This window comes from Eleginops maclovinus, chromosome 5 (genome assembly GCF_036324505.1).
Source record: "Eleginops maclovinus isolate JMC-PN-2008 ecotype Puerto Natales chromosome 5, JC_Emac_rtc_rv5, whole genome shotgun sequence".
Lineage (NCBI taxonomy): Eukaryota > Metazoa > Chordata > Actinopteri > Perciformes > Eleginopidae > Eleginops > Eleginops maclovinus.
This window is the reverse complement of record NC_086353.1, coordinates 19,859,287-19,886,244: the sequence shown is the minus strand read 5'-3', so window position 1 is coordinate 19,886,244 and position 26,958 is coordinate 19,859,287. Positions and strand designations below refer to the sequence as shown.

Below are 26,958 nucleotides of genomic sequence, written 5' to 3'. Positions count from 1 at the left end.
GAAATTAACAGCTCTTGAGTACAAAGTCAGCCTGGATCATCCGAGGTTCTGGGCCTATAGAGTGTGTACACTTGGGTTTTATTAAGTCCCGCCTCCCTCTGCTACATCACGACCAGTCAAATGAGTTGAGAGGGAAATAACTCTAGATTCGGCTTTTAGTGCCTTTTACGACTTTAAGATCCTAATGATATGAGTAAGAGCTGAAAAGGTGTTCGTAATGGGAAATTCATTTAGCTCAAAAACAATTATACACTTATTTACAAACATCTCTTCCCCAATGTTAGTTAATTGAAAAAAGTATTTTTGGGCCCAATGATGTCACAGACTTACACAGAAGTTGTAGTCTCCCTGTTTCCGGATCACTTCCTGGGTGCTTGGTGAAGGCGGGGTCTCAGCTGACGGCCGTAGCGATGCCAACACGAAAGGATGCCTTCTTTAAAATCTTGTTAGTCTTAATATAAACACTTAGGTCACTAATGGTGGGAGAGTGGTTAAGTTAAAATGACTAGTTTGTGCAGGATGACCGTGTTGCTTTATCAACGATTCTCTCCGACCAATTAGTGATCTTCCATGTTTTAAATTACTTTCGCTAGTATCGGCTCATTTTGCTTAGAACCTCGATCGAAAGAGTACAACGTACAATTCACGTATTCAAAGTACAGCCGTGTTGTACCAGGCAGTGGAAATGTGACATGATACGTGGTCTTTGGAGTTTTTCTTCATAATATCCCAATTCATAAATGAAAAAAAAGTAAGCAAAGACACATGGTAACAGCAAAATTCTACCATGAAGGTCTGTCATCTACGATTGACACACTTTGAATCAAAGTTATATTTGTTAAAAATACGCACTGAGGATATAATTGTATCCAAAGTGATAAGGCACTAGGTGCTACAAGGTGAGTTCAATGTAGAATAGATGAGTCTCAAAAAAAAGAGGGGTTGTGTGTTTACGCAACCTTTTAGATTCTGTCGTCACTCCTAACTGCTGCTCGCCCGCTCTCAGAGGTGGACATGTAGTTATAATGCAGAAATAAGATGGAGTCCAAACTTTCTGGTGGAATGTTTCCTCTCTTCCTGTGCACTGCTCCTGCTCCTTCCTGAGCAAAGTCCTGTGCGGCGCTACCTGCCACTGCGGGGGCAGCTAAGTAGGCCCGTGCAGCTATGGCCAGCAGAGGAAACTGACCAGCCTTCATCCTCCACCACTGCAGGGGCTCCACCCCCAGCGATGCCCCCTTGTCGGCTTTGTAGACGGACATCTCCATGTCTATAGACTCCTCCACGGAGCTCTGCCTGCTCTTAGGGGAGCAGAACAAGTCTCCCAGGAGGAACTCCATCCCAGAGAGTCCTGCCTGAGGTGCTTGCTCTGCACACTCGCTCTCATCCGCGTCACTCTCATCGTCCTCACACTCCATTAGTCTGAAGTTGATGGGGCGGGATTCTTTGATGCGCTTGCTCCTCCGTAGGAAGTCGCACTCGGACTCTGGAGATCCAGGCGAGGGGCTCCTCTTGTTCTGGCTCTGCTTCTTACCTTGGCTCTTTTTCCTGTCCTCCTTCACAATCCTGACAGCCTCTTTCTTTAGCCAATCAAAAGTGGCTTCCCGCTCCTTTAAGAGAAAGACAAACAAAAGATTTGAAATTACTATCCGCTATTATAGTGTAATACCTTTTTACTTAAGTTTATTTAGTAAAAAAATGTCATTGGTGTATATGTCATTTTCAAAATAGCAAAAAACATATACAATTTAAATGTAACTATATAATTCTAATACAATATTCTTTGTGATATTCCGAAAATATTTATATTATTTAATAGTAATAATATAATATTGCTCATTATTTTGTACACTTTCAGGTGCGTTAAGTCTTTTTTTTATTGAGAGAATGCAACTTCTATCATGAAACCATCAATAAATACAAAATCTACATCTCAACCAACCTGATTCATTGGCCCAGGATTATGCATATTTAAAAACTGAATGGAAATGTCTGAAACCAGAACCCAACAGGGAAGGGAAAACTCCCCAAAACATAACACGACCTCCTTAAAACACCAACTTGAAGGACATGCTTAGTATCAGAACTGACTCTGCTTTAAGAAGGTATGTGCTAGTCAGAGGGTGGTATATCATGTTTTGTAACCAAAATGTGTTCATAACTGGTAAGGACCGGGGGTTGGAATAAAAAAGCCGATCATAAAAAACTGCATTGCCAGCCTCTGACCGCTTTAATGGAGCATAAGAAGAGCTTGAACATAGTGTGCCATTATTATTATCGTATACGTGGCTAGAAAGAACAAAAAGGCGCAGTGTCAGTAGCTCGAGACTCACCTTGTTGTCCATGAAGCGCAGACCATGGAACTGTGGGTCGAGGGCACATGCCACACACAGAACCCTGTTGACCATTGGGTTGTCGTAACAACTCGCCAAGTTGCGCCTCATCATCCTCTTCACTTCCTTCACGATTGATGACGACTCCCCCGGCAGCAGCACGAGGTGGCGGGAGAGCAGGCCCGTGAGGATAGGCTTGACGAGGGACAGTCGGGGTAACGTCTCCTTGGCCAGAGTCCGACACGCCACGTCCAGAGGTTTGAGGACCAAACGAAGGTCCTCCAGAACCTTCCATTCAAAGTGCAGAGATGATGAGTTGGAGGTGGAGTTGGAGTGGCAGCTGCGGAGCAAACTAGATTCTGAGCCGGTGTCTTCTTTCGACTCGCCTTTAATCTCTTCATCATGTCATAGAACAGGCTTTTGTATTTGACGAGGGTGCTCAGCAAAATGTACAACTTGTTCCACGTTGGCCGACAGTGAGTCCAGGACTTTAGCTCCACATGTTCTTCCCTGGTGAGGCTTTGCGACAGACTCTGAATGTGGTGCTCGTACGACGTTCTGTTCTGAGTCGGCGGCAGGAACAGGGTTGCGAAAATCATCTGAAATTGGCCGAGGGTTTTAGAGATAATAGGATGGGACATCACTTCCTCGATGCAGCCTTGCACAGCACTGAAGAAACACGGCACAGACGGTAGACCTTCCGTAGAGTGTCCCGGCGGTTCCTGGGGTGACACGGAATCCTCCCTCTCAAGGAATGTGGTCGAGATTGGGTGAGGAACGCTGCCTGCAGCCTCTGCACCTTTCTCTCTCTTCACTGGCCTCATCTTGTTTCTTCCCTCCCCTCCCAGCAGGACCAGATAAGGCTTAGAGATCCCCCACTCCTGGGCCATCACTTTCCCCTGAGATTCCACCTCACAAAGGTTCTCCCCACTGCTCTCTGTAAGTCTTTGTGTTGCCAGAGCCAGGTTCTGAAAACTAAAACGACAGTCTATGTAATGGGCCCAGAGGGTGAGGTACCTCTCGGGGTTGCCCTGCCAGTGGTGAAACCAAACGTCCACACTTAAAGTGACGAAATGAGGCACTTCCCTCGGCTGGTTGGGAGGTCGCCCGCGTCTCCTGGACTCGAACTCGAGTGGAGCGGTGTAGTCTGGTATCTCCTCGTTATCGCCGCTTACCATTCTGTTGCTCAGCATCAGAGCCAGGCTCGTCTTGCCTTTGCTGTGTTGTTCTTTCAGGAGGTGCTCCAGGTGGGGGGGTGACAGCAGCTCCTTGTAGGTGGGCAGCAGGATGTGCATCAGCTGTTTGAAGCCGTCCCCTTCCACCAGAGTCGGGGGCTGGAGGTCTTTGATTAGAAAGTTGACAATTGCATTGGTGACATGAGCCGGGGAAACCAAGGGGAGTGTGCTGACCAGACCACTGTTGAGCATCACTGGCTGCGGGCGCTGTTGGCCTGGTGTGAAGGAAAAAAAGGAATACATTATCAATTAGTAAGAAGGCTTCAACAGTTTTACACTTTTAAAAGGCTATAGATCGATTGTAACTACACTAGAGTCTTCATGGATGTTCCTTTTTAATGAGATTGCTTAAAAACAACAATAAAACCAAATTATTTTGGTCATTTAACAACAAATAAATAAATAAGCAATGCATTTCAGCACCCAAAGTACTGCTCTACACACACACGACTAATACACAGCTGAACCAACAATATTTTATTTAATTGTCTGAATAAAAATCCAAACAGATTGGGTCCTGTGATTCAGCACCATGCATTAATGCATATTTAACTAATATGAAAAACTGTTCTTAAATGCAGGCTCACAATAAGTAAATGAATTACAGAAAGAAAATATTATAAACAAACATCATAAATCAAATCATAGAATATCCACGTTTTTCCAACAATATTACTGCTTACCCAGCTTGTCTTTTTTATATTATTTGTTTTTCTTTGGAAGAAGAAAAAAAACCTTATCAGAACTTCAGACTGTCTAAAGATTCTGGTTTCTCAACTGTTAAAAGGGCAATAAAAGTGTCAATAAACGATGTTACTCTGGCACTTCTTAGTGTAATTGATTTTGAAACACCTGCTTTACGTTGAGGCTGACGGTCAAACTTTTTAAAGGGGCCCTAGTATGCTCTTTTCCAGGTTCATATAGTTATTTTGTACTTAAGTGTGACATGCTTGAAACAAAAAAAAAATGTATGCAGCCCCAACAACAGCCTCTGATACGTCAACAACTTCATGCAATGCTTCATGGGATGCATAATTACAATCTATAATCTCTAACTCCTAGAAAATCTAAATATACTTCGAACATGGATAAATGTTTGTTTATATTGAAATCTCAAAAAAAAAAATCTATTTATTTTTTAGAATAGATTACAAATCGCCTGAAAATGGTACAAACAAGTGGCAACATGTGTGATGAAGACGTGGCGCTAGGCTATATCTTGCATTTGAAATGATGCTCGCTCCGTTGCAGAGATATTCCTGTGAGAGTGCAGAAAACTTTTTTCTGTCACCGGCATCAGAGTCAACCTCAGAGGGTTAATAAAGTCTTGACGACTACAGCTGGATTACTAGGAAACTTGGTAGTTACCTGTGCAGAGATGGCTCCGATCTTTGTTAGCATCCCGTGTTTTGATGTGGTGCTTGTTGATCAGATGGTTTTGGAGATCCGTTGGTCCACCTCCGCAGCCCACATGATCCCAACACAGCTTACACACCCCGGTGCTCCTGTCCAGAGGCCGCCCCGTGGGGTCTGGCTCAAATCCGAAGAAGAACCAGGGGCTGTTCTGTGTGGTGTTCGGGTTACTCAGCAGTTTATCAGTCCCAGGCATGAAATCGTACAGCTTATCAAAGCACGGAGAGGGGAGGGAGATCAGAGAGGGGCCACACGTTGAATCACTGGCTGCGTCTGGGTTTGACATGGTCGCCACGTCACTCATGAACAGCATTGGGCTCTGTGATTGGCTGTTGTCGGACCAAAGGGAGGAGCTGCTGGGTTCTGGCAGGGTGACCAGCTGGATGTCTTGCAGAAGGCGCAGGATTGTTTCTTTGTCTCCAACTTCACATTTCACGTTGTCACCTAGGTCCACCGAACACAAACACAAGCAGAAGATGCTGGCCAATTTTAGCAAGCTACATTTTCAGTTTTAAAGCAACTAAAGTAAATAGGGGCCTGTGTTTAACAACAGAAAACTTTATCAATATACGTTATTTTATCACAATACAGCATGTTTTTCTGTTTATTAAATATATAAATAATTGTTGTACAGTATGTACCAAATGGTAAACCTCATTTTTTAATACCCCTGGGGGATAGAAATACCTTTCACAGTAAAGAGAATTCTTGTCATTTAATCTGATATTTTTGAGAAATGTGAGACTTTTATGTGCTTTTCTTACAACAGATTTGTTTTATATAAATGAGACTTGGATTGAACTGCTTGGATTTTACTGTGAGTGTGTATAAGGATATTTTAATATATTTTTGTTGTTAAATGTGCCCCATTGTACTTGGAGCATTTTCTGAATTTTGGATTTTTTGCTCGTATTGGAAGCAGGCACAAAAATATTAAGGTTTTACAGGGTGAGTAATTGATATACAACTGCCCATTTTGGAGGTGTAGTATTTATCAACACTTTAAGATTTATAATTACAGTTCAATTTGGCTCTGTTGTCAGTTGAAAATACTGTGGTATGTGGAACTCACCCGTCCCGAGGCCCAGCAGGGTGGCATAGTCCTTTCCGATCCAGACCTTGAGCTCTGCTCCCTCCGTGATTGGCTGGGAAACCCTGTAGTAGATGTGGCGGTAGAACTGGAAGATGACCAGGTTGTGTTCCTCCTCACTGCCGGTATATGTTACATACCTGAAATAAAGAGCAAACATGAAGTGAGAGCTAATCTCTGGCAGACACACACTCTGATTTAAAAGGGTATAGTTGGACTAAATATTTAGGTTTTTGCTGTTATTACAAAAAAGCAATATTACTCAAGTTGTTAACATAGCTAATAAAAAATATATACATATTGACATTGAAAGATATCTACACAATGTACATAAAGTGTGCTAATGTTCATTCCTTCAACCACATTCTTGAATTTATATTAACAAATCTCTTCACAACCAATAATTCATCAAAGCTCCTAAGTGTGTTTCTCCTTCCAAACAGAAATGTGGGTTTTTGGGGGGGCATGCGTCTGTAGTTGGTTTGAATAGAACACACTGAGCTGACTGTAAAAGGGCATCTGTATGGACCAATTAAGATTCTAAAAATGTCTTAAAACCTAAATTATATCTACGTATCCAACTTCTGTTAGGTAGTGTGAGTTTGCATGTAAACGTAGACATCAACTGGGTTATTAGAAAACAATAATACAACAAAAGAGACAAGAAACTACTTTTTAAGAGATAAACTTTACTTGAAACTGCTCACCTCATCCAATTAGACTTGCTTTCATCAGATGCATCGATGTACACAAAGGAGGCATCATCCCGGATCTGGAAAAGGGACAAACTATTTCAGTGACCAATTCTGTAAACACTCCTGGTGGTTATCGACACACAAATTCCATTTAAGTGGATTTTAATTGGGACTGCATCTTAAAAAGCGTTTACTCACAGCCCAGGCGTATTTGAGGTTGGTCGGCATTTGTCCTTTGCACACTTCTCCTACGAACGGCCCAAACATGACTCCCTTCTGAAGGTGACACTTGGCGTACACTTTGATCTCTTCCATCTGCTCTTTGCCGGCAGATCCAGGAACAGACGTCCAAGATGCGGTGTTCTCGCACAGGCAGAGGCAGGAGGGCAGCGACAGCACTGCCCGGGAGGGGCCGCCATTAAGCCAAGGCTCCCCAGGAGGCAGCACGGCGTCCGGGACATAGTTGGAATTTGAAGAACTGTGAAGCAACGGAAAATCCTCAAAGAACTCTTCATTGTTTAAATCCAAACCTGAAGACGCAAACAAGCAGAGAAATAGTTAAGTTAATGTTATTAAAAACACGGAGGAGGGCTACATTTTCAAGGAGCCTGTTTTGTATTGGTTACAACGTTTACGGAATAATGCAACACTAGGAAAGAGAGAGGATGTTACAGCATAAGAATGTGATGTTACTTTACTACATTATAGCAGGTAGTGGTACGCAATATTTTGGGATATTTATTGCAAAGACAGAGGCTTTAAGTTTGTTTTGATCCTTTTATTTCATTCCCCCACCCAAGAGCAATGTGTTTCTCGAGCGCCTTGTGTGCAGCCTCAGTGTGAATCAATGGGATATTTATCTGAATGTTTCACACAGACTGTATTTATTAAAATATTGAATACTTGGCGGCAGTGGTGCAGAATTTGACAGATCTTCTGTTAAAGGTGCCCCCTTATCTAGTGGCAATCCTGCTGGGCAGTTTGAATCGATCTTCGGCAATATCTTCCTCAGCGGCTTATGGTCCCCGGGGGCTGGCGCCTGGTGAACTTGGATTGTGATTTCAGCCCTGTTATAAGAAAAATTATATTTTGAGGTTATTTCAGTAGCTCTTCTGGGGAACATATAGATGAAATCATCATCAGGTTAATGAACGTATCCTACCTTTGCACGGTAGTTTGTAGAATAACAGGAATAATTGATCCCGCCTCCATTTCTGCTTCACACAGTACTTGAAACGGTGTGGTGCTGATGCAGTGATTGGTGTAGACAGTTGACGTGCATGCTTCTTTGGACATGCGGGACAACATTGCACCTAGAGTATTGGCTCCTAGGGGGAGGTGGCTGTACCAAATCTGATCTGTATGTTCTTTCTTAGGCTGCAAGTAAAAGGCGGTGGCTTTGGATGGGAGCATGCTGATATACTTTAAAAGAGAAGTCACAGGACAGTATTTGTTGCCCGGCTTCTCAAACATAGAGCTCTTTTCCTTCTCGTTAAGAGTTTTCGCATCTTCTGCTAGGGATAAAGTGAGATATCGGAGTCCTTTCCCATCTTGCTGGAGTACAAATGAATCTTTTCTCAGCTTCCTGTTGGCTTGTTTCCCTCTGCGGCCGAAATGTACCTGAATATCAAACCAGACTTTGTTCAGGAGTCCCTTTGGAGTGCTGGAGTCCATAGCTTTTGAGCGTCTGAGGATGAGGATGTCATCAGGGGACAGCGCCGGATGGGATGAAGACATGTCTAGACCGGACTTCCTTATTTTCCTCAGGACGCCCAGGAACACCTTGTTTGCTGAGGTGAACTCAACATCTCTCATTATGTTTACAGGGCGGTTAAGAGGAGGAATTTTGAAGTAGCGGTTGAGTCCGGCTCTAAGGGCGAGGTAACTAGGAATCCCATACAGCTCTCCTTTGCTGTTTCGTACTGATCCGTAATATCTCCTCAGCAGAGTGTTCAGCTCGGTCTTCAGCACTACAGCCAGGTCCACCTGCAGCCCCTGGGACTCCAACCAGCAAGTGAAGGAGCTCATAGCCCATCGTGTCTGCTTCTGTGCAAGCTTACTTATTTCACCCCTGCTTTCTTCAAGTTCATCCAGTTCCAAATCTAACAGCATTACTTGTCTAGAAATCTCAGCAGGATTTAGCACACACTCTTCCTCTTCTTCCTTCCTCTTCCTCTGACTCATATTCTTCTTTCACAATGATCTCCTCTTTGGTGTCCACTTGAAACAAATCCATTGTTTCACAGGAATCCTTCAGGTCAGCATTCATAGTGTTAGCCGTTAGCTGAATCAGCTATCAATGTTTATATTTTTATGTAAAACGAGGCGTTATTAGGATTTGACCATGTTAACAACGCGCGGAGTGGTACAGTTGAACTAGTCAGGTTCCAATGCAATACCGCGATTATAGCACAGTCATTATCAGCTTGTTTTGAAGAGACGGAATAACAGAACGATAAAAGATGGCGGCTCTGAGTCGCTGCACCAACTCCAGGACGGTTGTTTATTGCAGGATATCAGAACAGCGAGGCAACATATCGACCAATCCAGGAATAATATTTTAAATAACAAAATATTCCCAGATGTTCCCCTTGGCTCCTTAGTTTACAACGGATTTAGTTAATGTAGTTGATGCCATAGCAACAACAGCTTAAAACTGACTGCCGTAAAACAGACTTTAAGCACTGGGGTCGTGTTCCCTCTGCGCATGCGTACACGTATATTTGGAAGGTTAACAGATGTTTGTTTATAATCACACTGCTACACGGCGAAAATAAAATCTAGCGTCCCTTAATGTGACATGGAACTTACTTTATGTATGAAATAACCCGACATTTAGTAATTAATGAACTGTTCTTCTTACGAAAACTTGCGGGTTGGTGTGACTTAACCGACGCTGTTATGTCTGATACAATCTCACTGCATGTTCAGAAGTAAGTGTTGCATTCAATGAAGTAACACATTTAATACATTGACATGGGTCGGTTGAGTTATTGCTTTAATTTATAACATGATCTGTGCTCCCACGTGGTCGAACCTTTATCTGCATCAACTACAATGCATCTTTAAACCCCACACCAATGCACCTATGCAATTGTGTTTTGTTCGTTTAAAGGGAATGGATGAAATAATCAGTGTCTAATGCAAGAATAACGAAATGTGATGTACTCTGTAGATACATTGTTTTTGCAGTAAAAGCTTTGCATGTGGTATACCTTGAGGCTCAAACAAAGGTCCGGAGGTCGTGGAAGAAGGAGTCTCCAAAAAATCAGCACGATGTCGACGCTTTAGGTGACTTCTCAAATTCGTGGTATTTCCACCTTTTGCAAGGACTATTTTTCGGCATAGACGACAAATAGCCTCGCCGGAATTCAACGGCTGTCCCCTTTCATCTGCTTTCAAGCCGAAGTACATCCACACGACTGACTTGCTTCTTGGTTTACAGATGAGATCCATGTTTGGCTGATCCTTCTCTGTTTTTTCTGCAGGCTGAGGCTGGCGGATGGATTGCTGCTTGTTGCAGCACTGCCAACAGAGTTAGGCTGAATAGAACGGACGTTACCGGGAAAATACCATGCATGTGCAAATAGAATGAAATTGTGGGTCTTAAAGTGGATACATTTTCTATCTTCGTATTATGTTTTGTGACATGCACAGATGCTAACCACCGTCAAACACAAATTCACTTTCAGTGGCTTTTATAAAATAAAATAATTAAAAAAAATAAAAAAACAACATAGGATGACATAAATTGAATTGGTATCACGTCTTCTACCTGCTCTATTTCTATGCTTTCTACGTCTTTTTCGGTAGACCGACGACAACATACTGCGACATGTCAGGGTTGCCAGGTTCTGTTGTCAATAGACCTCACAAACTTCATACTCAGACTCAGTATGGCAATGACTTACTCATTATGAAGAATATACCATCTAATAATGATATGTATTATATTGCATTATTTATAGTAGTAGCAGCTGATTGTTTCTAATCACATATCACTTCAAAAATGGTTTTAAGTTAATCTATACCAATATGTCTTAGTACTAGTACAAAGTAATTCAATTATTACCCGTTGAAATGTAGGAATACAGGTAGGGTATGTTGCAGGAAATGGAAATGCTTAAGTAAACTTCAAGTGCCTCAGAACTGTACTTAAGTACATTAACTAAATATACTAAGTTGCTTTCCACCACTACTGATTGCTATACTTTTATTGTTGTGTATTTTGCTATTGTGTGATTCTTGTATATATATTTTTTCAGTATCTTGGGAGTAACATTAAGCTGTCTCTGGCTCTTTTTGCTTTAACAATGCAAATTTCCCCTCGGTGGGACTGTTAAAGGTATTCTGATTCTGACGTGAAATCTCGAAATCTGGCAACACGTGCTCGTTTTCCTGCTGCTGCCATCTACAGTTTGGCGTTGATCATACCGGATGAGTTCATGGAGATGTGAGGAGTCTGATTTCTGTTTTCAAGTAATACACACATCTGGAAAGCCGAGGTTCTTTACAAAGGCCAGCTCGGTGTTTGCTGCAAATCAGGTAAGCACTAAACTCGCTTTGTGTTGGTATGTTCAGGCCAGAAGTCGCTCTTGGCTATGACCAGAAGTCGCTCTTTGCTATGACCACACATGATCAAATGCGAAGCTCACTGGACTTTATCCTACGTTATAGCTTTATCTCTACGTCACGTTAGTTTCTTGCAGTAAATTAAGCTTTTAGGGGCTGAGAATACTTGTTGTTATTTCCACGTTCAGACAGTTAGCCGGCACTGCTAACAGCATCATGGCCCTTCGGACTTGCCGTAGCTGTCTTCTTCGTGGTGGGGTAGGGGTTGCCATGGCAACCCCAATCACAAGTTATCGGTGATAGAAACTGAACTTTAATCTGCAGACATAGCATTGAGCGTGAGCACACATACAACAAAAATGGCTTCTTGCCTGGTTCCCGACTTCCCTGCCGTCATGGTGGCTCTGGAGCATTTAAAGGAGCTGGACAAACAGCTGAAAGAGGAGAGAGTACCTTTCTTACCTGAAGCCAGCAGCAACCTGAGGGAGATAACGGCGGCTATCACTGAACTGGAAGCTGACCGTCGTGCCACTCATGAACATTTAGAAGTTGAAACCATAGAAAACAGCAAGTTAAGGCACCAAATTAACAAGATAAGAGAACGAATGAGACAGCAACTGGTGGCTGATCTAGCAGCAGCCCGGGCATCTAACGCTAAGCAGATAGAGCAGCTGCACAAAGACCTCAAATCAGTTTCTCAACTACAGGAAGTCACAGAGAAGAGACAGGAAGTCCTCTTGAGCCAGAACAAAGCACTGCACCCAGAGCGAGAGCAAGTGAAGGCTGGGCACGAAGACATCATAGCAGCTCAGAATGATCAAATCACCCTAAAGTATGGGCTGCAGATGCAGTTGGATCGAACACGTGATTGGATAGAGGATCTGAAGTCCTGCATTGCTGCTGTCGTACAGGACAAAATAACACTGCAGCAGAAGATGGTGCTGGAGATGGAGTCCTTCTCTGTGAAAAAAGGCAAGTTGTCCACAGAGGTGGACCAGGTTGAGGAGAAAATGAAACGGCAGAAGCAGGTGATCAGGAGGAGCAGAAGAAAGTTGGACGGATTTAATGACCGGAAACAAGAAACCCACAATCATCTGGGTGAGCTCATGATTAACCTGTCCAAGCTGGAGGGCAACTTACGAAGACTGGAAGCATCTCGGTGCCAGAACGAGAAACAGCTGCAGGGGGAAAGCCAAAAGCATCAAGAGTTGAGGCAACAGAGAGAAACGCTGAAGAAGGAGTTGCTTGAGTTAGGAGAAGCCTTTAGCAACGCTGTCCAGGGTCTTAAAGAGGAAATATCCACAGTGGAAGGTAAAATGGAGAAGGGTCGAGAATCCAGGTTGATCTGTCAAGAATCCCTGGCTCAAATCTATGAGATATTCAAGCATCATCGCAAAGAAGAGAATGAAGTGAGGGCTGAGCACTTCCACGTGTCGCAGCAGCTGGAGAGATCCAGGCTGCAGCTGGAGGAGCGCATAGCCTCCGTGGTCAAACACAGCAAGGAGATCAAAGAGATGGACAAGCAGATCCTAGAACTCCTGGAAACGGACACGATCACAAAGCGCGTGTTTGAGAGGAATCAGGAAGAGTTGTGCGACAACGTGGATACTGAGAAGAAGAACGTCGAACATTACGAGGACGAAAAGAGGCGGCTGATGAGTCTCTTGGATGAGATGCAGGCGAAGCAGGAGGAACATGTGGCAAAGATGAACTCAGACATCAGCAACACCAGGAGGAGATACCAGGAGCTCCGACAAGAGGAGGCTGCGCTCCAAAAGCGCCACCCCAAAAGCGCAAATGCTGACTTGCTTATGAGCCACATGACACAATGTGAGGTGGAGTTCAGACAAAAAGAGACTAAATGCCATGAGGAAATAGAGCAGTGCATCATGGAGGTAGCAACTCTCACCATGAGCCATGAGGAGAAGCAGAGGGAGGTGGAGGAGAAAGACGAGCTGTTGAAGGACGTGGAGGTGAAGTCAGATGAAGAGCATTCCAGGCACCAGAGGCTGAAAATGCTGACCTCCGAGCTGAGGAGGAAGAGGAGTGAGCTGGAGCTGGCAATCCAGAAGCTGGGCGAGGAAACCGGCTCCCTGCTGCAGCCCAAAAAGGAGACGAAGGCTGAGCTGGAGGAGATGAGAAGGAGCTACATGGACATGCTCGGAACACAGGCCTCAGAGATGAGAGCTGTGGAGATAAGCGTCTACGACAATAGCGTGAAACTGCAGCAGGTCAGCATGGAGAACAGCCGGCTGCACCTCGCTATCCAGCAGATGACAGAGCATGTCACCAGAGCTAGGGAGGACAAAGAGCAATACCGGCAGGAGGTTCACCGGTTCCAGCGGAACACAAAGGTCTTGTTTGAGCGCTTACAGGAAGCATGGAGAGCGGATTTTCAGATGATCCAGGACTGTCAGGACAGTGACGGTACTCTGCTGGAGTCCATAAGCGCCATGTTGAACCACCTGAAGACCAGGAGAGAGCAGTTAAGCACCATCAGAACACACTTACACGATCTGATGTTGGACTTCAGCAAGCGGCTGGGGGATAAATCTACTGTACAACAGCAGAGCTAGTGTCTCTGTGAATAAAGATAATCTGTGCATTGAATTCCCAATGTTGTTGTTAAATTGATATATAAAAGAAGAATAAAGCTCAGCAAACAAGAAGAAATTATAAGGTGTTGTCTCTTAATTTTATTTTCATTTCAGGCTCATATACATGTTTAGACTTCAGTAAAAGGCATCCATATGGCATATTCAATTTTCTAATACAGCATCTAATATACTTTATATTACCTGCAACCAACAATTATTCTTATCATCAAATAACTACCTAAATTCTTCTTCAATAATCGTTTAGACTATAAAAGATATTGGAATATAGTGAAACATGTCGATTGCAGTTTCTCAAAGTCCAAGGTGATGTCTTTAAATGCCTATTTATTATTATTATTATAATAATATTATTATATTATTATTATTATTATTATTATTATTATTATTATTATTATTATTATTATTATTATTTTAGCCCAAAGATATTAATATGATATTAAACAGAGAAAAATCTCATTATTTAAAATGCTTAAAAACGGCGTTTTCTGCCATGTTTGCCTAAAAAAACAACTTTTAATAAATAACTTTTAATAAAATATCAAAATATTTGCCCTTTATTATCAATTTAACACTAAGTCGACTAATCGGTGAAGCTCTACTCAATATTAAAACAGCATATTTTAAGTAGTAATAGTAGACGTAAGAATATTTCTTTTGACTTCTACCAAAAAACATGATTCATTTCTTCATTGGGTCATTCTATACCAATTCACCAAGAGCTCTCTGTTCAACTTGTGAATTTTCTTTAAAGATATATTTTAAATAATGAATGTAAGAGTGTGATGTTCAGAAGTGTATTGTAAGTCTCACCAGCGACTTATTTTTCACTGGATGTGGTTGAAATTGGTACAGAAAATCCCAAAACTATTTTTGGATGATTTGCAAAATGTTTATATTATTCAAACTGTTGTGGAGTGTTTTATAGAAATCAAATAGTTTGAAAAAGAATGAGTTTTCAAATATCTCCACTAATTTGAACTTTCTTGAAACCAAATTTTTATTATTATAGAATATATTATTTATTTATTTTTACTAAGTAATAATAAGTTCCACGTTCCAGCACATCATATTGGCAAAAATGGGCTTCAATATTATAATGCTCAAATAGTCAAAGGTTATAAACACTGTCTGTTATTACTATATGTATATACATTTAGTTACAAACCTGTTTTAGGAACGCAGTATTTCCACACAACTTTTTCTTATTTTAACTTTACTAAGACTTGCTAAAAAAGAAAGAAACAAAGCAACAAACTTTTTTAAAAAATCCCCTTATTAAATTCTGCCTATTACATCCATCAGCTGTCATACTGACTTTCAGCGTGTAAATATAATTAAACTCAACTTTTCTTTCTTCAGGCTCTTTGACACTCGCTCCTACCAGCAGGTGGCAGAGGAGACTGGCTCTTTCTCACCTGTGACCTTCCTCTGCAGCTCGAGGGGTCAAACAACTACCCCCTTCCCTCTAAACGAAAACAGTACGTTCCCGCCGCCTGTGTCGCACAATATTATGGACCACACAGACGCAGAGAAAGAAAGCTGAAACACAAGGGCGCAGCTGCACACGCCTACGTGGAGCTGGAGGAAATCTGCCGTTATTTCCAGTAAAGAAGGTTAGTCTTTGAAGTAAACTTTGCTCTGAACTTGTTTGTGTCATGTGATCTGCTACGACAGGGCCTGTAGCTCAACATCATAAGATATATTTGGGGCTGACAACAGGCTGTACAGCTCCGACCACTCCAACATTTTCTTAAATCTTTATCTCTCCATACATGGCAGCCATTCCAATGTTTGTTGAATTTCAACACAGAGAAAATGTGTCAGTAGTTTATAGAATAGAATAAAAATAAAAATTGACCTCAAAGACATATCTATGAATAATAAAACAAGAGAAAATTATAATGCTGAAGTGGTCTCTTAATTTTTTTCTGCGGCTGTATATGTGGCTTCTTTACAAATCAGTATTGTATCTGCGTGTGAGTTTTTTCTTCTGTGGTTATCTGTGTCACATTGGACGTTGGAACTTTTTTGATGATTTCCACTCATTATCTTCTGTTGGCTCATGCTGCTGTAAAGTTGAAACCCTTTTTGAGTGATGTAATCTTTCAAATGAATTTGACAAGTGATTGTCTTTTCGCTGCAAAATGACCGTTTTCAAACCAGTTTTTATGTTGACTTTATATCCAAGTAATGTCTGCTGAAGTATTTATAGAGAATACTCAAATTAGCTGCTTTGAGCTAGTGTAAATAAGCTAAAAAGGTCATCATTCTCTGTGAAACATCACCTTCTAACAACTGGATTTATTAATTGCAAAAATCCTTTCCCTGTTTGTTCACAACTAAAAAGAACTGCCACCTACTTTACTGATGCATCATGTGTATGTAGGCTCCCCCTCTAAAGGTTGGGGTGTTAAAGTAGCAATTTAATACCACCAACTACATTACATACATGTTGACGACTTTAGGGTCTGAAGCACACATATTCTCAAACATGCATATGCACTTGTGTAGCTGTACAATTTAAGAAAATATTGAAATTGGATGGCATATCTTTGGTGAACTTTGGTTTTTGGGGTTTTCCCTTTCCTATGCTTTTTGGGGTTTTCCCTTTCCTACATGTTGTTTAGGTCTTTGTGCATGTAAATGGTCCACAAAGGCTAAAATACCAAAGTTCCCTCCAGAAGGAGTTTCTTTCCCACACACCCTCCCTGCCTGAATGTCATAATCACATCACTATGTAATGATTGCCTTTTATTGGCTAGTGCTCTAACAAATTGTATGTGATAGGTTAAGTCACAACAGTGCAGGCCAGCTAACCAATCAGAGCAGACTGGACTCTGGTTTCAGACAGAGGGTGAAAAAAGGGGCTGTAGCACAGGAAGTATGAGAACAATAAAGACCTTTTCTGAACATTAAAGCATGTAAACATGTCACAGTAGAGGCACAAAATACAAATATGACCCTCAAAATAAGCAGAATATGTCCTCTTTAAAAAGTGTTCCTTTGCTCTACTTTCAGGTTATGGTTTTCATTCCAGTCTCGACCTTCAATGTAAATAAAACAAAATAAAACTTTGGCCCAGCTTGAAATATGTCAACTATTTTTTGGATTGCCATGACATTTGGTTTAGTTATTCATGTTCTGCTTAGGATGCATTGCTAAAAATATTGTTTGTTAGAGACAAAGTATCATAATACTAAACTGCAATGCATCCATCAACACCCATCTGTTCCACAAGTTTTAATAGATCAGTCATAGTCATCATAAGACACACAAACAAGCATTGTATGAACAAACACCTTTATTAACAGACTCAGAGCATGCAATCATATGATATAGTGAGAATTTAAATTTCCAGGAAAAATAAAGGCGAAAACTAAACAAGCAATAATCATAATAGGCCTTTTAGACTGAATGATGAAGGAAAACATTGGTAGGACCAAGCTTCCAAAGGGAGTCCATATGGAACATATCTGTTGGTTAGAAGAACTTTTTTTGCTAAGATGCCCAAAACAAGGTCTTTGGTTAACAATAGCCTATGAGATTTTCACGTTTTGTTATTGTTTAATAACTCTCTGATGAATATCCAAATTCCAGAGTCATTTAAACAGCGGTTGGTAAAAAGTTACTAAATTTGACCACCTAAGCTGCATTTACATGATGCTCGGTAAATGCTAGAGAATATGCGCAGCCTGACTTGGTAGAACAGCTACCCTTGGCATTCCACACCTCGAAATTGCCCGCTAAAAGTTCAAATAATTGAAACATTGACCTTGTTTACCGTTTACTTTCGACATGCGACCAATCACATAACAGCTGTGCTAAGTTGCGCAAGCTAGCAAGGGTGATCACCACACAAACAAAACTTATCTGGCTGTTTTCATCGTGGTCAGTAAATTGGGTAACATGTGAAAGCACCTTTAACGTCGGCATGCCTGACATTAGCTGCATCCACATTAGCCCGCTGACGCGAAGCCATGCGACCAGGATGTAGTTTGTTTATAGCCTAACATAAAAAGGCTCAAGTGTATTTATTTGTAGTATATACTTATATTCCAATAATCAAAGTCCAATGGAAAAAGCTAAAGCCGTTGCTAACACGCGAGTGCTTGCGATGCTAACCGTCGAGTGCTAACATCCTGGTCAATTCAGAACTAATCAAAAATGGTTTATTTATGTTTGGAGCCCAATGCCCTACCATCTTCAGGGTTTCGTTTGAGTTCATTACCTAATTCTCTCAACTTAATTCTCTTTTCAATTTCTGTTTGTGAACACAGCCATGCAGACTGTTGTATTTTCTTCAAATGCTCCAAAAGTACGTCTGTTTGTAAATACAGTAGTATTATTTTAAGATCTCAAATGCACACACATCACTTGGAAATGGTTTCAGCTATGGGGACAAGATCTCACACACTCACTTGCGCACATAGACACGCCCTCACATTTGAATATCATGTGGCAGCTGCCCTTTAATGTGGAAATGTCAATATGTCACTAAAGGATAGAGACACCCTCTCACACACACACACACACACACACACACACACACACACACACACACACACACACACACACACACACCACTACACTTAATTATTCCTGCCTGGAGCCACAAGAGGTTGTCTACAGAATATGAGTCACGCTGCCCTCACACTTTATCAATGAATGCACATTGACCCTGTTTGTAAATAAGGTGCCTTTTAAAAGGTGTTTTTTTTCTGGCACTTCTGCTCTGTAGAAATCCTGTGGTCCGTCTAACGTGGGCACCCACCATGATGTGTTGTGACTCCTTAATGTTCAGAGAATAAGCAGACCTGCATCTACAGACGTGAGTCACCACTCACAGGTCAGCACAGCTTTTAGATCTCTGTAATGTGCGCTCGTCTGTGTGCTGACACATTGACGTCAAAGCAACACGCTGGATCGCTCCTTGACTCCATTTTGTTGGATTAAGGGCTCACGATAGAGAGAAAAACTGTGTCTGTGTCTCTGCTTATAAAACATTATTTTAACGAGCAAGGACACAAGAGAAATATTTTATATTCATCAAAAGGATCAGCTGGAGGCTGCACAGAGTTCTTTAAAAATGTAGAGGGGTTTATAAAAAATTGTAAGAGAGAAAAATGCAAAGGATATACATAAAGGGTTATTCCCCACCTTTGCTTTTTGTGTGAACTACCCAATTTAATTATAAGGAAATAGTTCATTTTAAGAGGCCCTATTTTGTTTTTTCTCCCTTTCCTGTAGTGTCTTAGGTTTTTGTAAATGGTCTGCAAAGGCTAAACTCCCAAAGTTCCTTCCAGAGGGAGTTTTTCTCACAGGGATTTTAAATAAAATGTTATTCTTAAAAATGTGAACCAACCCAGTTTTAATTAGTTTTAGGGGAGCCTAGAATCACAGTTTACAAATTGCTCAGCTAGTTTTATTCCAGTGCCTAAATGGTATAATAATACCTAGCACTACTGCACATGGAAAAAAACATTGAACTCTGGTGTAATACAAGTGACGGTAAACTGCGCTCACAGTGACCCAAGTGTCGTTAACACACGCAAACCCAGGAAGTCACTGTTACAAACCACAGACACGCACACACACACACACACACACACTCATTATTGGTTTAGTCATGCAATCATTGTTGCAATTTGTGTTTTTGTGAGGGTTCGACTCCATGTTACTCTGGTTTTATGCTTTTGTTAGTTGTTTATGCAAAGGTGAGACGATCTAAAATGTGTAATCTCTCACAGTCCCACACACACTCAGGCCTATGTGTGTGTGGGACTGTGAGAGAGCAGCTGTTTGGATGCGCAGTGAATCCCATTCTCCCTCACTCCAACACATGACGTGAATTACTCCATATGGCCTGATGACGTACATACTTCCTAGTCTCCCCCCTGTCCTCCGAGGCTTTATAGGCAGCAGTGGAGAGTGCGAGTGCAAACACATCTGTCACTGTCTCCAATTTCACAGAAAAACCCTTTCTGCTCAGACGCAGAAGCTTAAACTAGTTAACCGTAACAAACTGTGTCTGTAAAAAGGGTATTAGCAGAGTTTAAAAGGACGCAATAAGAACAAACTCAAATTCAGAGTGGACATAGCCGTGGACATAATGGACACTATTGGTAAGAGGCAGCTATTCTTTCTTTTACTTATTACTAAACCATTTGGATGCATCATATCAGCTGTACTGTGTGTCTGAGTTATAGTGCTGCTGTTTGTTTATTTAATACTTGGTCTGGCTGGTTTATATGGATAAACATGGACCCAGAAAGACAACAAAAGTCAGTTTTTATGTAGAATATGTGGAAATAATTGGAAGCTGGTTCTTGTCACAGAGAGTGTGTGGCTCAATCACTCACAACTGGATTGATCCTGAACGTCAGTGATCAAACAGGATGTGACTTTGTTTCCTGTAGTCCAATAGCTATGGTGTAGAGGAGCCGAGGAGAAGTTAGCAGAAACGTTTTTCAGTATCAGTTTGGTATGAATTAAACATGCTTTTTCTTCTCAGTTTTAAAATGTTTTATTTGTGGCTTGCAATGTTAGAAAAGTTTCCACTTATGGCTCTCTCTGAAATTGTATTAATGCAATAAATGTAGTCTGCTTTTAGAAATCAGATTCAGAGTGCATTCCCTGGAGGAAATTAGGTTTTGTGTGTGTGTGTGTGTGTGTGTGTGTGTGTGTGTGTGTGTGTGTGTGGGTGTGGTAAAATTAAAAGTGGCCTCCTTAAAGTGCTGTTCTCATACTGCCTGGTTTACAAACAGTATTAACAGCATTAGCAATATGCATTTTAAAGCTACTATTATCAACGTTATACACCCCAGTATTTCATTGTAGTGTGTTATATAGGTTTTTGTGCATGTAAATGGTCCACAAAGGCTAAAATCCCCAAGTTCCCCCCAGAGGGAGATTCTCTAACCTTGACATACATTTCTGAATTAATCAGATTTCTAGTGTTACCATGTTTTGCTTTGTGTACGGGACATCCTGTGTAAATGAATAATGTTATTTTACTTTGAGTAACAAGTAAATGATTTCTGTTTGAGCCCTTGAACACAGGGTGCTAATACATATTAGGACTTTGAATAAAATGTGCCGTCAAACAACATGATCAAATCTGTTTCCAATTTTTTGCCACAAATGTGTCATTCAAATTACAAAAATGCTTAATGTTTTTATTCTCCATCCTCAAACACCTCACCGTCTGTTTCCTTTCTCTTCCTTTTAGTGTGTCCAATGGGTGGAGGGGCCACCAGGCTGTACAGTGCTCTGACTCCGCCCCACAGCAGCTCTCCTCTACCCCCGCCTGCAGACACAAACCTGGATCCTGCGTTCTGTCAGGTCAGTGGCTCTTCCTCTTCTGCTCACAGGACAAATGTAAAAAAAAGTGACGCAGTAGAAGCTAAGGATCATCCCAAGCCCAAAATGCTTTCTGTGTAACCAAAATATTATTAGTACATACGTAGATTTCGTTTCGGAGTCAAGCCAAAACATTGTACTGCTAAATGATAATGATTCACTCAATGTATTAAACTAACAGAATAGTGTCCAAAAAATTGGTTTTTACACAATGGAAACCCCATCACATTCTATTTGTTAATTATGGAAGAGGATTAGGGCCACATTTGAAATGTATCTTTGAGAACTGACCATTGTTTTAAAAAAAAAAAGGTTTATTCTGAGATTGAAGTCAGAATTCTGTAAAAAGAAAAGAGTCCAGTTTGCCATATTTTCATTGTCCTAAGTGTTTTTTGTTTTTTACCTTTAAATTTAAATTTGAGTAAATACTTGTCTTTTTTAATGCTAAATAGTTTCTTTAAAAAGTATATTTTGTATCGATATATTGTTTTTTGGCTTTAAAAAAATATTTTATTATTTATATATAGTATAAATAGTTATCGGATAGGACAGTAGAGAGTGACAGCAAAGTGGGAGAGAGAGAGTCGGGGTGGGATCCGGAAAGGACCACGGGTCGGGAATCGAACCCGGGTCGCCGGTGTACGGTGCAGGTGCCCCAGCCAGTTGGGCCACGGCTGGGGCCTTATCGATATGTTTTTGACCTACTATTGCTTCTTATTTTCTCAGATTGTTTGTGTTTGCACCACCAGAGACCAAATCAAATTAGTGTTAACGTACCTGGCAATGAACTTGATTCTGATTTGTATATTTTGTATCTGTACGTTTGTTTCATCTTATATAGATGGCTGGGAAAATCTATAAAAAGTTGTTAAAAAAATATATTTAGTCAAAGCAATGATGTGTTGTGTCTGTGTTGCAGGAGCGGAAGGGGTCCCCTGTATGTCCCGCGGAGCTGCTTCAACAGTGTGAAGAGGCCCTCAGGGGCCGAGCGCCTCGCTTCCACAGGGAGTTCACACAGCTCCAGGATGGAGACGGCGCCTCCAGCAGCTCCATCAGGGTGATGCAGTGGAACATACTGGCCCAAGGTAGTCTGCTTTCAGGCTGAATAATACACACACGCGATTGTGGGCTCGGATTAGTTAGAGTGTTATTAGAAATTGTTACAGTTATATAAGGGATAATGTGCAGCGAGGCGGTCATTAGTGAAAAAAGAACACCGGAGGGGAAAGGTTTTCTTTTTCCCGCTTATTACACGGTTACATAATAAATAAACCAACAACACAATATTGATTTTAAATGATTTTGTTGATTTAAAAAAATGGTCTCTTCCACTGCGTACCAACGGCTGGAACTGAAAATTAACAAAAAAATGAAATAAAAAAGTAAAATAAAAAGCAATATTCAAAAAGTATGTGTTTTCTTAAAACTAATTTCTTGCAGGATAAAAACTCTGGACCAATTCCGAACTGGGGCTTCACAATTAATTGTAACAAACAAACTTGAATTATTTTATTCGTTAGGCTTAAATGCTCTAAAATACCATTCTTAATTAAGTATTGTGGAACTGCAGAGTTGAGACCGACCAATCATATTCTACAGACTTAACAAAACATAATTGTTTGAAGAGGACATATAATGATCGTTTTCAGGTTCATATTTGTATTTTTTGACTCTACTGTGACATGTTTACATGCTTTAACAAAAAGCTCTTTATTTTTCTCATACTGCCTGTGCTGCAGCACCTCTTTCCACCCTCCGTCTGAAACCAGAGCCCATTCTGCCCTGTTTGGTTAGCTGGCCAGCTCTGTTGTGATTGCCCACTTTTTGTAGAACTTTATAATTATTGTTATATACTATTTTTGTCCAAGGGATGCTCATTTGCAACCATGTTATAAAAGGTTATGGCAGTTCTTCTTCCTGCCTAAGAGAGGGGAGCCTGTCCCGAAGCTGGCCGCTGTGTTTACACCCTCCACTTTAAAGGGGCCTCATTCAGCAGAGTGTGACTACAGGTGGTGTATTCTCCGTAATGCCGGGGGGGGATGTAGGGATCGGTTCTAGAATGGGGCCCCTATCTGGCTAACTGTTGTTCAGCTCCTCCTGTTTATCCCCACGCTAATCCTCTTCTCTCCCTACCGTCATGCAGCTCTTGGCGAGGGGCTTGACAGTTTTGTCCAGTGTCCCCCGGAGGCCCTCAGCTGGTCCCGCAGGAAGTACCTCATCTTAGAGGAGATCCTCACCTACCGACCTCACATCCTGTGTCTGCAGGAAGTCGACCACTACTATGACACCCTCCAGCCGGTCCTCGCAGGCCTGGGCTACAGCAGCCACTTCTTCCCAAAACCCTGGTCCCCGTGCCTGGATGTGGAGGGCAACAACGGCCCCGACGGCTGCGCACTGTTCTTCGATGAGTCGCGTTTGGAGTTCCTGGACAGCGTTAACCTACGGCTCTCTGCCATGAGGATTCCAACCAATCAGGTGGGAGGAATTTATGGTTTACTGTAGTGTGGGATAAAAAAGTGATATGTCAAAACATGTCACCATGTATGCTCATATATGTAATACAAAATTCATAGTTAAAACAAATTATATAATAAACTTTTACCAAAAGTAATAGAATTTATATTCATCAAAAAGTATAGAATACTATGTCTGAATAAATGTCGTAGTAGAGTTTTGTTTCATCTTCTGCAATTCATTACTTATTCTTTACATTTAATTTTAAATGTAGATGTAATTTACCTGCTGCTGCAACTTTTTGTTTATTAATTCAAATTATAGTAAAGTAATTCACAAAAGGAGTGTGGGAGAGAAACTCTCTCTGGCATGAATTTTGCAATTTTAGCCTCTACACGCCATTTGCATCGATGTCAAGGGTTTGAATGTGTTTGATAATGTAAAAAATAAAATGAAAATGCACCTCTTACACGCTCGCCTCTTGCCGCAGGTCGCTGTGGTGACGATCCTGCGTTGTCGTAGCTCGGGGAGATGCGTGTGCGTGGCGGCGACCCATCTGAAGGCTCGGTCTGGCTGGGAGTGGCTCCGCAGCGCCCAGGGCTCCGACCTGCTGAGACATCTCCAGACTTTGGTCCAGCAACACGCCGACGACTCCGCAGACGCCCAAATCTCCGACATTCCTCTGCTCATATGCGGAGATTTCAACGCCATCCCAACCGAGGAGGTGTACCGACGTTTCGCCGCATCGCCTCTCGGTTTGGACTCTGCCTATAAGAGGCTCAGTGAGGACGGGTCCACTGAGCCCGAGTACACAACCTGGAAGATTCGTCCTACGGGGGAGTGCTGCGCAACCCTGGACTACATCTGGTACAGTCGGGACACACTGAGAGTGGAAGCAGTTTTGGACATGCCTACTGAGGAACAGATAGGGCCCAACAGGCTGCCGTCCTTCAGCTATCCGTCCGACCATCTCTCTCTGGTCTGTGACATCAGCTTTAAGGAGAACGAGTGAGGGGAAGCAGAGAAAGGAAGGGACGACACTGAGGAGAAAAAACGTCGCGATCGGCTCCTGGTTGGCTTCTCTCCAGGAGAAAGCACCAGGATGAGACGTCACAGGGATCGAGACGGGGCACGGAGAAACTAGAGAGATAGATTGGGAATTGCAACTCGATTGAGAGTCTGATCACTTTAGAGATACAAGCTGCAAAAACATGGTCTACCTCCCCAAAGGGTAACACTGTGATTTATGCACCAGCATACCGATCCGGACCTCTGGTCTGAAACACAAATAATAAAAAATGTTTCCATTTTTAATGTAATGGGTGTTCCAATGTACAAGTATTGATGATAGCAATATTTAAATAGTAAGTATTGGTAAATGGATGGTGATGGTGCATTTATATCGTGCCTTTCTTGTCCTCTTGGATGGCTTTAGCACTACATGTCAACACTTTCCCTCACACACTCTTTCAGACACTAATGGAAGATATAGCCACACACCAATGGCTATACCTTTGGGGGCAATTTAGGGTTGACCAAGGACACTTCGACATTTGGACTTAAAGAGCCAGGGATTGAAACGGTCACAAAAAAGGAGTGTAACTGAAAAGAGGAATTTGCTTGTTTTATTTTTATAATCTATAAGCTATAACACAATAATTGTGTAGTGAAAATCTCGTGTTGTCATTCCTAACACTTATAAAATGTACACTAATAAATGTTGTGATTCACACTGCCGTTGTATACAGTGAGAATAAAGTTCTTGCTGTGTGGTTTCAGTTGAGCTTGATGTTTCTTTGCATATTGGTGTTATGCCCCTCTCTCTCGATGTCTTGCCTTTTAAATGGTAGGTTGGTAATGAAAGGGATGTTCCCCCGATCATCCAGTGATTCCCGTTAGAACCCGGACCGATTTCTACTTAACTACATCGAACACATTTCTGACATTGTTTTAAAGGTGCCATAGAATGGAAAACTGTATTTCCCTTGGCATAGTTGAATAAGGAGAGCTCGGTACATTGAACTGACATACCGTGAACCTCAAACACCATTGTTTCCTCCTTCACGTGCAAATCATGAATATGCATATCCCAGCGGTTAAACGGGTGAATTACAACAATCCCTGTGTGTGACGTCACATACGGTAGTCCAGCCCCAACATTTGCATACACCAGCTGCTGGAAACACTAACGCTAACACTTACCACTCTGTAACGTTGCTCTCCAATCTCCGACCAACTGGCTGTTCTTCAAATTCATCGGTTTCCTCCTCCGATAAAGGCTCAAACATGTAAGGTTGGATGCTAATAGTCTTAAATGAACCCCAAAATAAGGCAACTCAGCTTGTTTCATTCTAGGACCAAATCATAGGGCTGCAAAGGGGCCTCTAAAACCGCATCTGGACATTTGTTGGATCAACCAAAGTAATGTACCTTCTTTGTAAACTTCAGAGAACAATTTAAAATACCAGATAAATGTATTCTAAGGCAACTTTAAAAGTAACAATACAAGATCTGAAAAGTTACTTATTTGTCATATTGGTTGTTAATGGTAGTTATTCTTTGTATATTTTTTACAATTTAATAAATTAAGATTTTTCCGTTTACATTTGTAAGAATTTTCTTTGAATTTAACATTATCGAATAAAATAACTTAATATCTTTGAATCAGTTCAAATAACTGAGCAGATCGTAATCATATTTCTTATTGTGACATGTCACTCTAGAAGGGTCCATCCCCTTTTTTCCAGAACTAACTTTTTTGATAAAGGGGGATATAAGGGGGACCCTTGTCTAAAAAATGAAATATCAAAAATCCTTTTTTTTGTTTAAGGGGGGATCCTAAAACAGTAAACATTTTATAAGGTGGAGCCTTCTCTATAAAGTTAGTTCGGGACATAAGGGGGGAACATTATCAAAAATGAAATGTATTATTCAAGGGAAATAAGTTCCTAATAGTTTAGGAAATAAGGGGTGGACCCTTATCTAAAAAGTATTTCAAAAATATAAATGTTGTACTGAAGGGAGGACCCCTTATCAAGCATCCGTGGGATGTGCTGAATAAACATGTCCGACCCATGGACGCCCCTCCTCGCAACGTATAGGTCTTAAAAGATCTGCTGCTGACGTCCTGGTGCCAGATACCACACCTTCAGAGGTTGAGTGATGCCATGCCTCGACGGGTCAGGACTGTTT

General features: G+C 41.5%; 3 protein-coding genes across 5 annotated transcripts; 2 read left to right on the top strand and 1 right to left on the bottom strand.

Moving 5' to 3' along the window:
* Positions 1–1,375: 1,375 nt before the first annotated feature.
* On the bottom strand, positions 1,376–10,444 carry LOC134864489 (uncharacterized). 2 transcript variants are annotated; one of them, XM_063883503.1, is made up of 8 exons: positions 7,926–9,451; positions 7,667–7,830; positions 6,962–7,293; positions 6,776–6,840; positions 6,051–6,208; positions 4,934–5,422; positions 2,331–3,780; positions 1,376–1,607 (listed from the first exon to the last, which is right to left on the bottom strand). In XM_063883503.1, exons 1-7 carry the CDS (start codon positions 8,945–8,947, stop codon positions 2,459–2,461), a joined length of 3,552 nt encoding a protein of 1,183 aa, XP_063739573.1. In that variant the 5' UTR covers positions 8,948–9,451; the 3' UTR covers positions 1,376–1,607; positions 2,331–2,458. The 2 variants fall into 2 exon arrangements, with proteins under 2 accessions (XP_063739573.1, XP_063739574.1); XM_063883504.1 differs by lacking the exons at positions 7,667–7,830; positions 7,926–9,451 and adding an exon at positions 9,979–10,444.
* Positions 10,445–11,160: 716 nt separating this feature from the next.
* On the top strand, positions 11,161–25,544 carry LOC134864511 (nocturnin-like). Of its 2 annotated transcripts, XM_063883550.1 has the most exons (6): positions 11,161–11,308; positions 15,313–15,566; positions 21,182–21,294; positions 22,232–22,397; positions 23,456–23,787; positions 24,257–25,544. In XM_063883550.1, the coding sequence occupies exons 3-6, from the start codon at positions 21,190–21,192 to the stop codon at positions 24,776–24,778; spliced, it is 1,125 nt and encodes a 374-aa protein (XP_063739620.1). In that variant the 5' UTR covers positions 11,161–11,308; positions 15,313–15,566; positions 21,182–21,189; the 3' UTR covers positions 24,779–25,544. The 2 variants fall into 2 exon arrangements, with proteins under 2 accessions (XP_063739620.1, XP_063739619.1); XM_063883549.1 differs by lacking the exons at positions 11,161–11,308; positions 15,313–15,566 and adding an exon at positions 19,874–20,075.
* LOC134864495 (coiled-coil domain-containing protein 175-like) lies at positions 11,320–13,930 on the top strand. The gene has a single exon (XM_063883519.1). It carries the CDS (start codon positions 11,695–11,697, stop codon positions 13,909–13,911), a length of 2,217 nt encoding a protein of 738 aa, XP_063739589.1. The 5' UTR covers positions 11,320–11,694; the 3' UTR covers positions 13,912–13,930.
* Positions 25,545–26,958: the final 1,414 nt, after the last annotated feature.

Excerpts from the sequence above, each read along its gene's own strand:
- LOC134864489 (XM_063883503.1), bottom strand. The coding sequence starts at position 8,947 with ATGAGTCAGAGGAAGAGGAAGGAAGAAGAGGAAGAGTGTGTGCTAAAT. Across the intron at positions 6,841-6,961 it reads ACCTCAAATACGCCTGGGCT|ATCCGGGATGATGCCTCCTT; the intron begins GTGAGTAAACGC and ends TCCCTTTTCCAG. Across the intron at positions 3,781-4,933 it reads TCGGAGCCATCTCTGCACAG|GCCAACAGCGCCCGCAGCCA; the intron begins GTAACTACCAAG and ends CCTTCACACCAG.
- LOC134864495 (XM_063883519.1), top strand. The coding sequence starts at position 11,695 with ATGGCTTCTTGCCTGGTTCCCGACTTCCCTGCCGTCATGGTGGCTCTG.
- LOC134864511 (XM_063883549.1), top strand. Across the intron at positions 22,398-23,455 it reads GTGGAACATACTGGCCCAAG|CTCTTGGCGAGGGGCTTGAC; the intron begins GTAGTCTGCTTT and ends ACCGTCATGCAG. Across the intron at positions 23,788-24,256 it reads TGAGGATTCCAACCAATCAG|GTCGCTGTGGTGACGATCCT; the intron begins GTGGGAGGAATT and ends CTCTTGCCGCAG.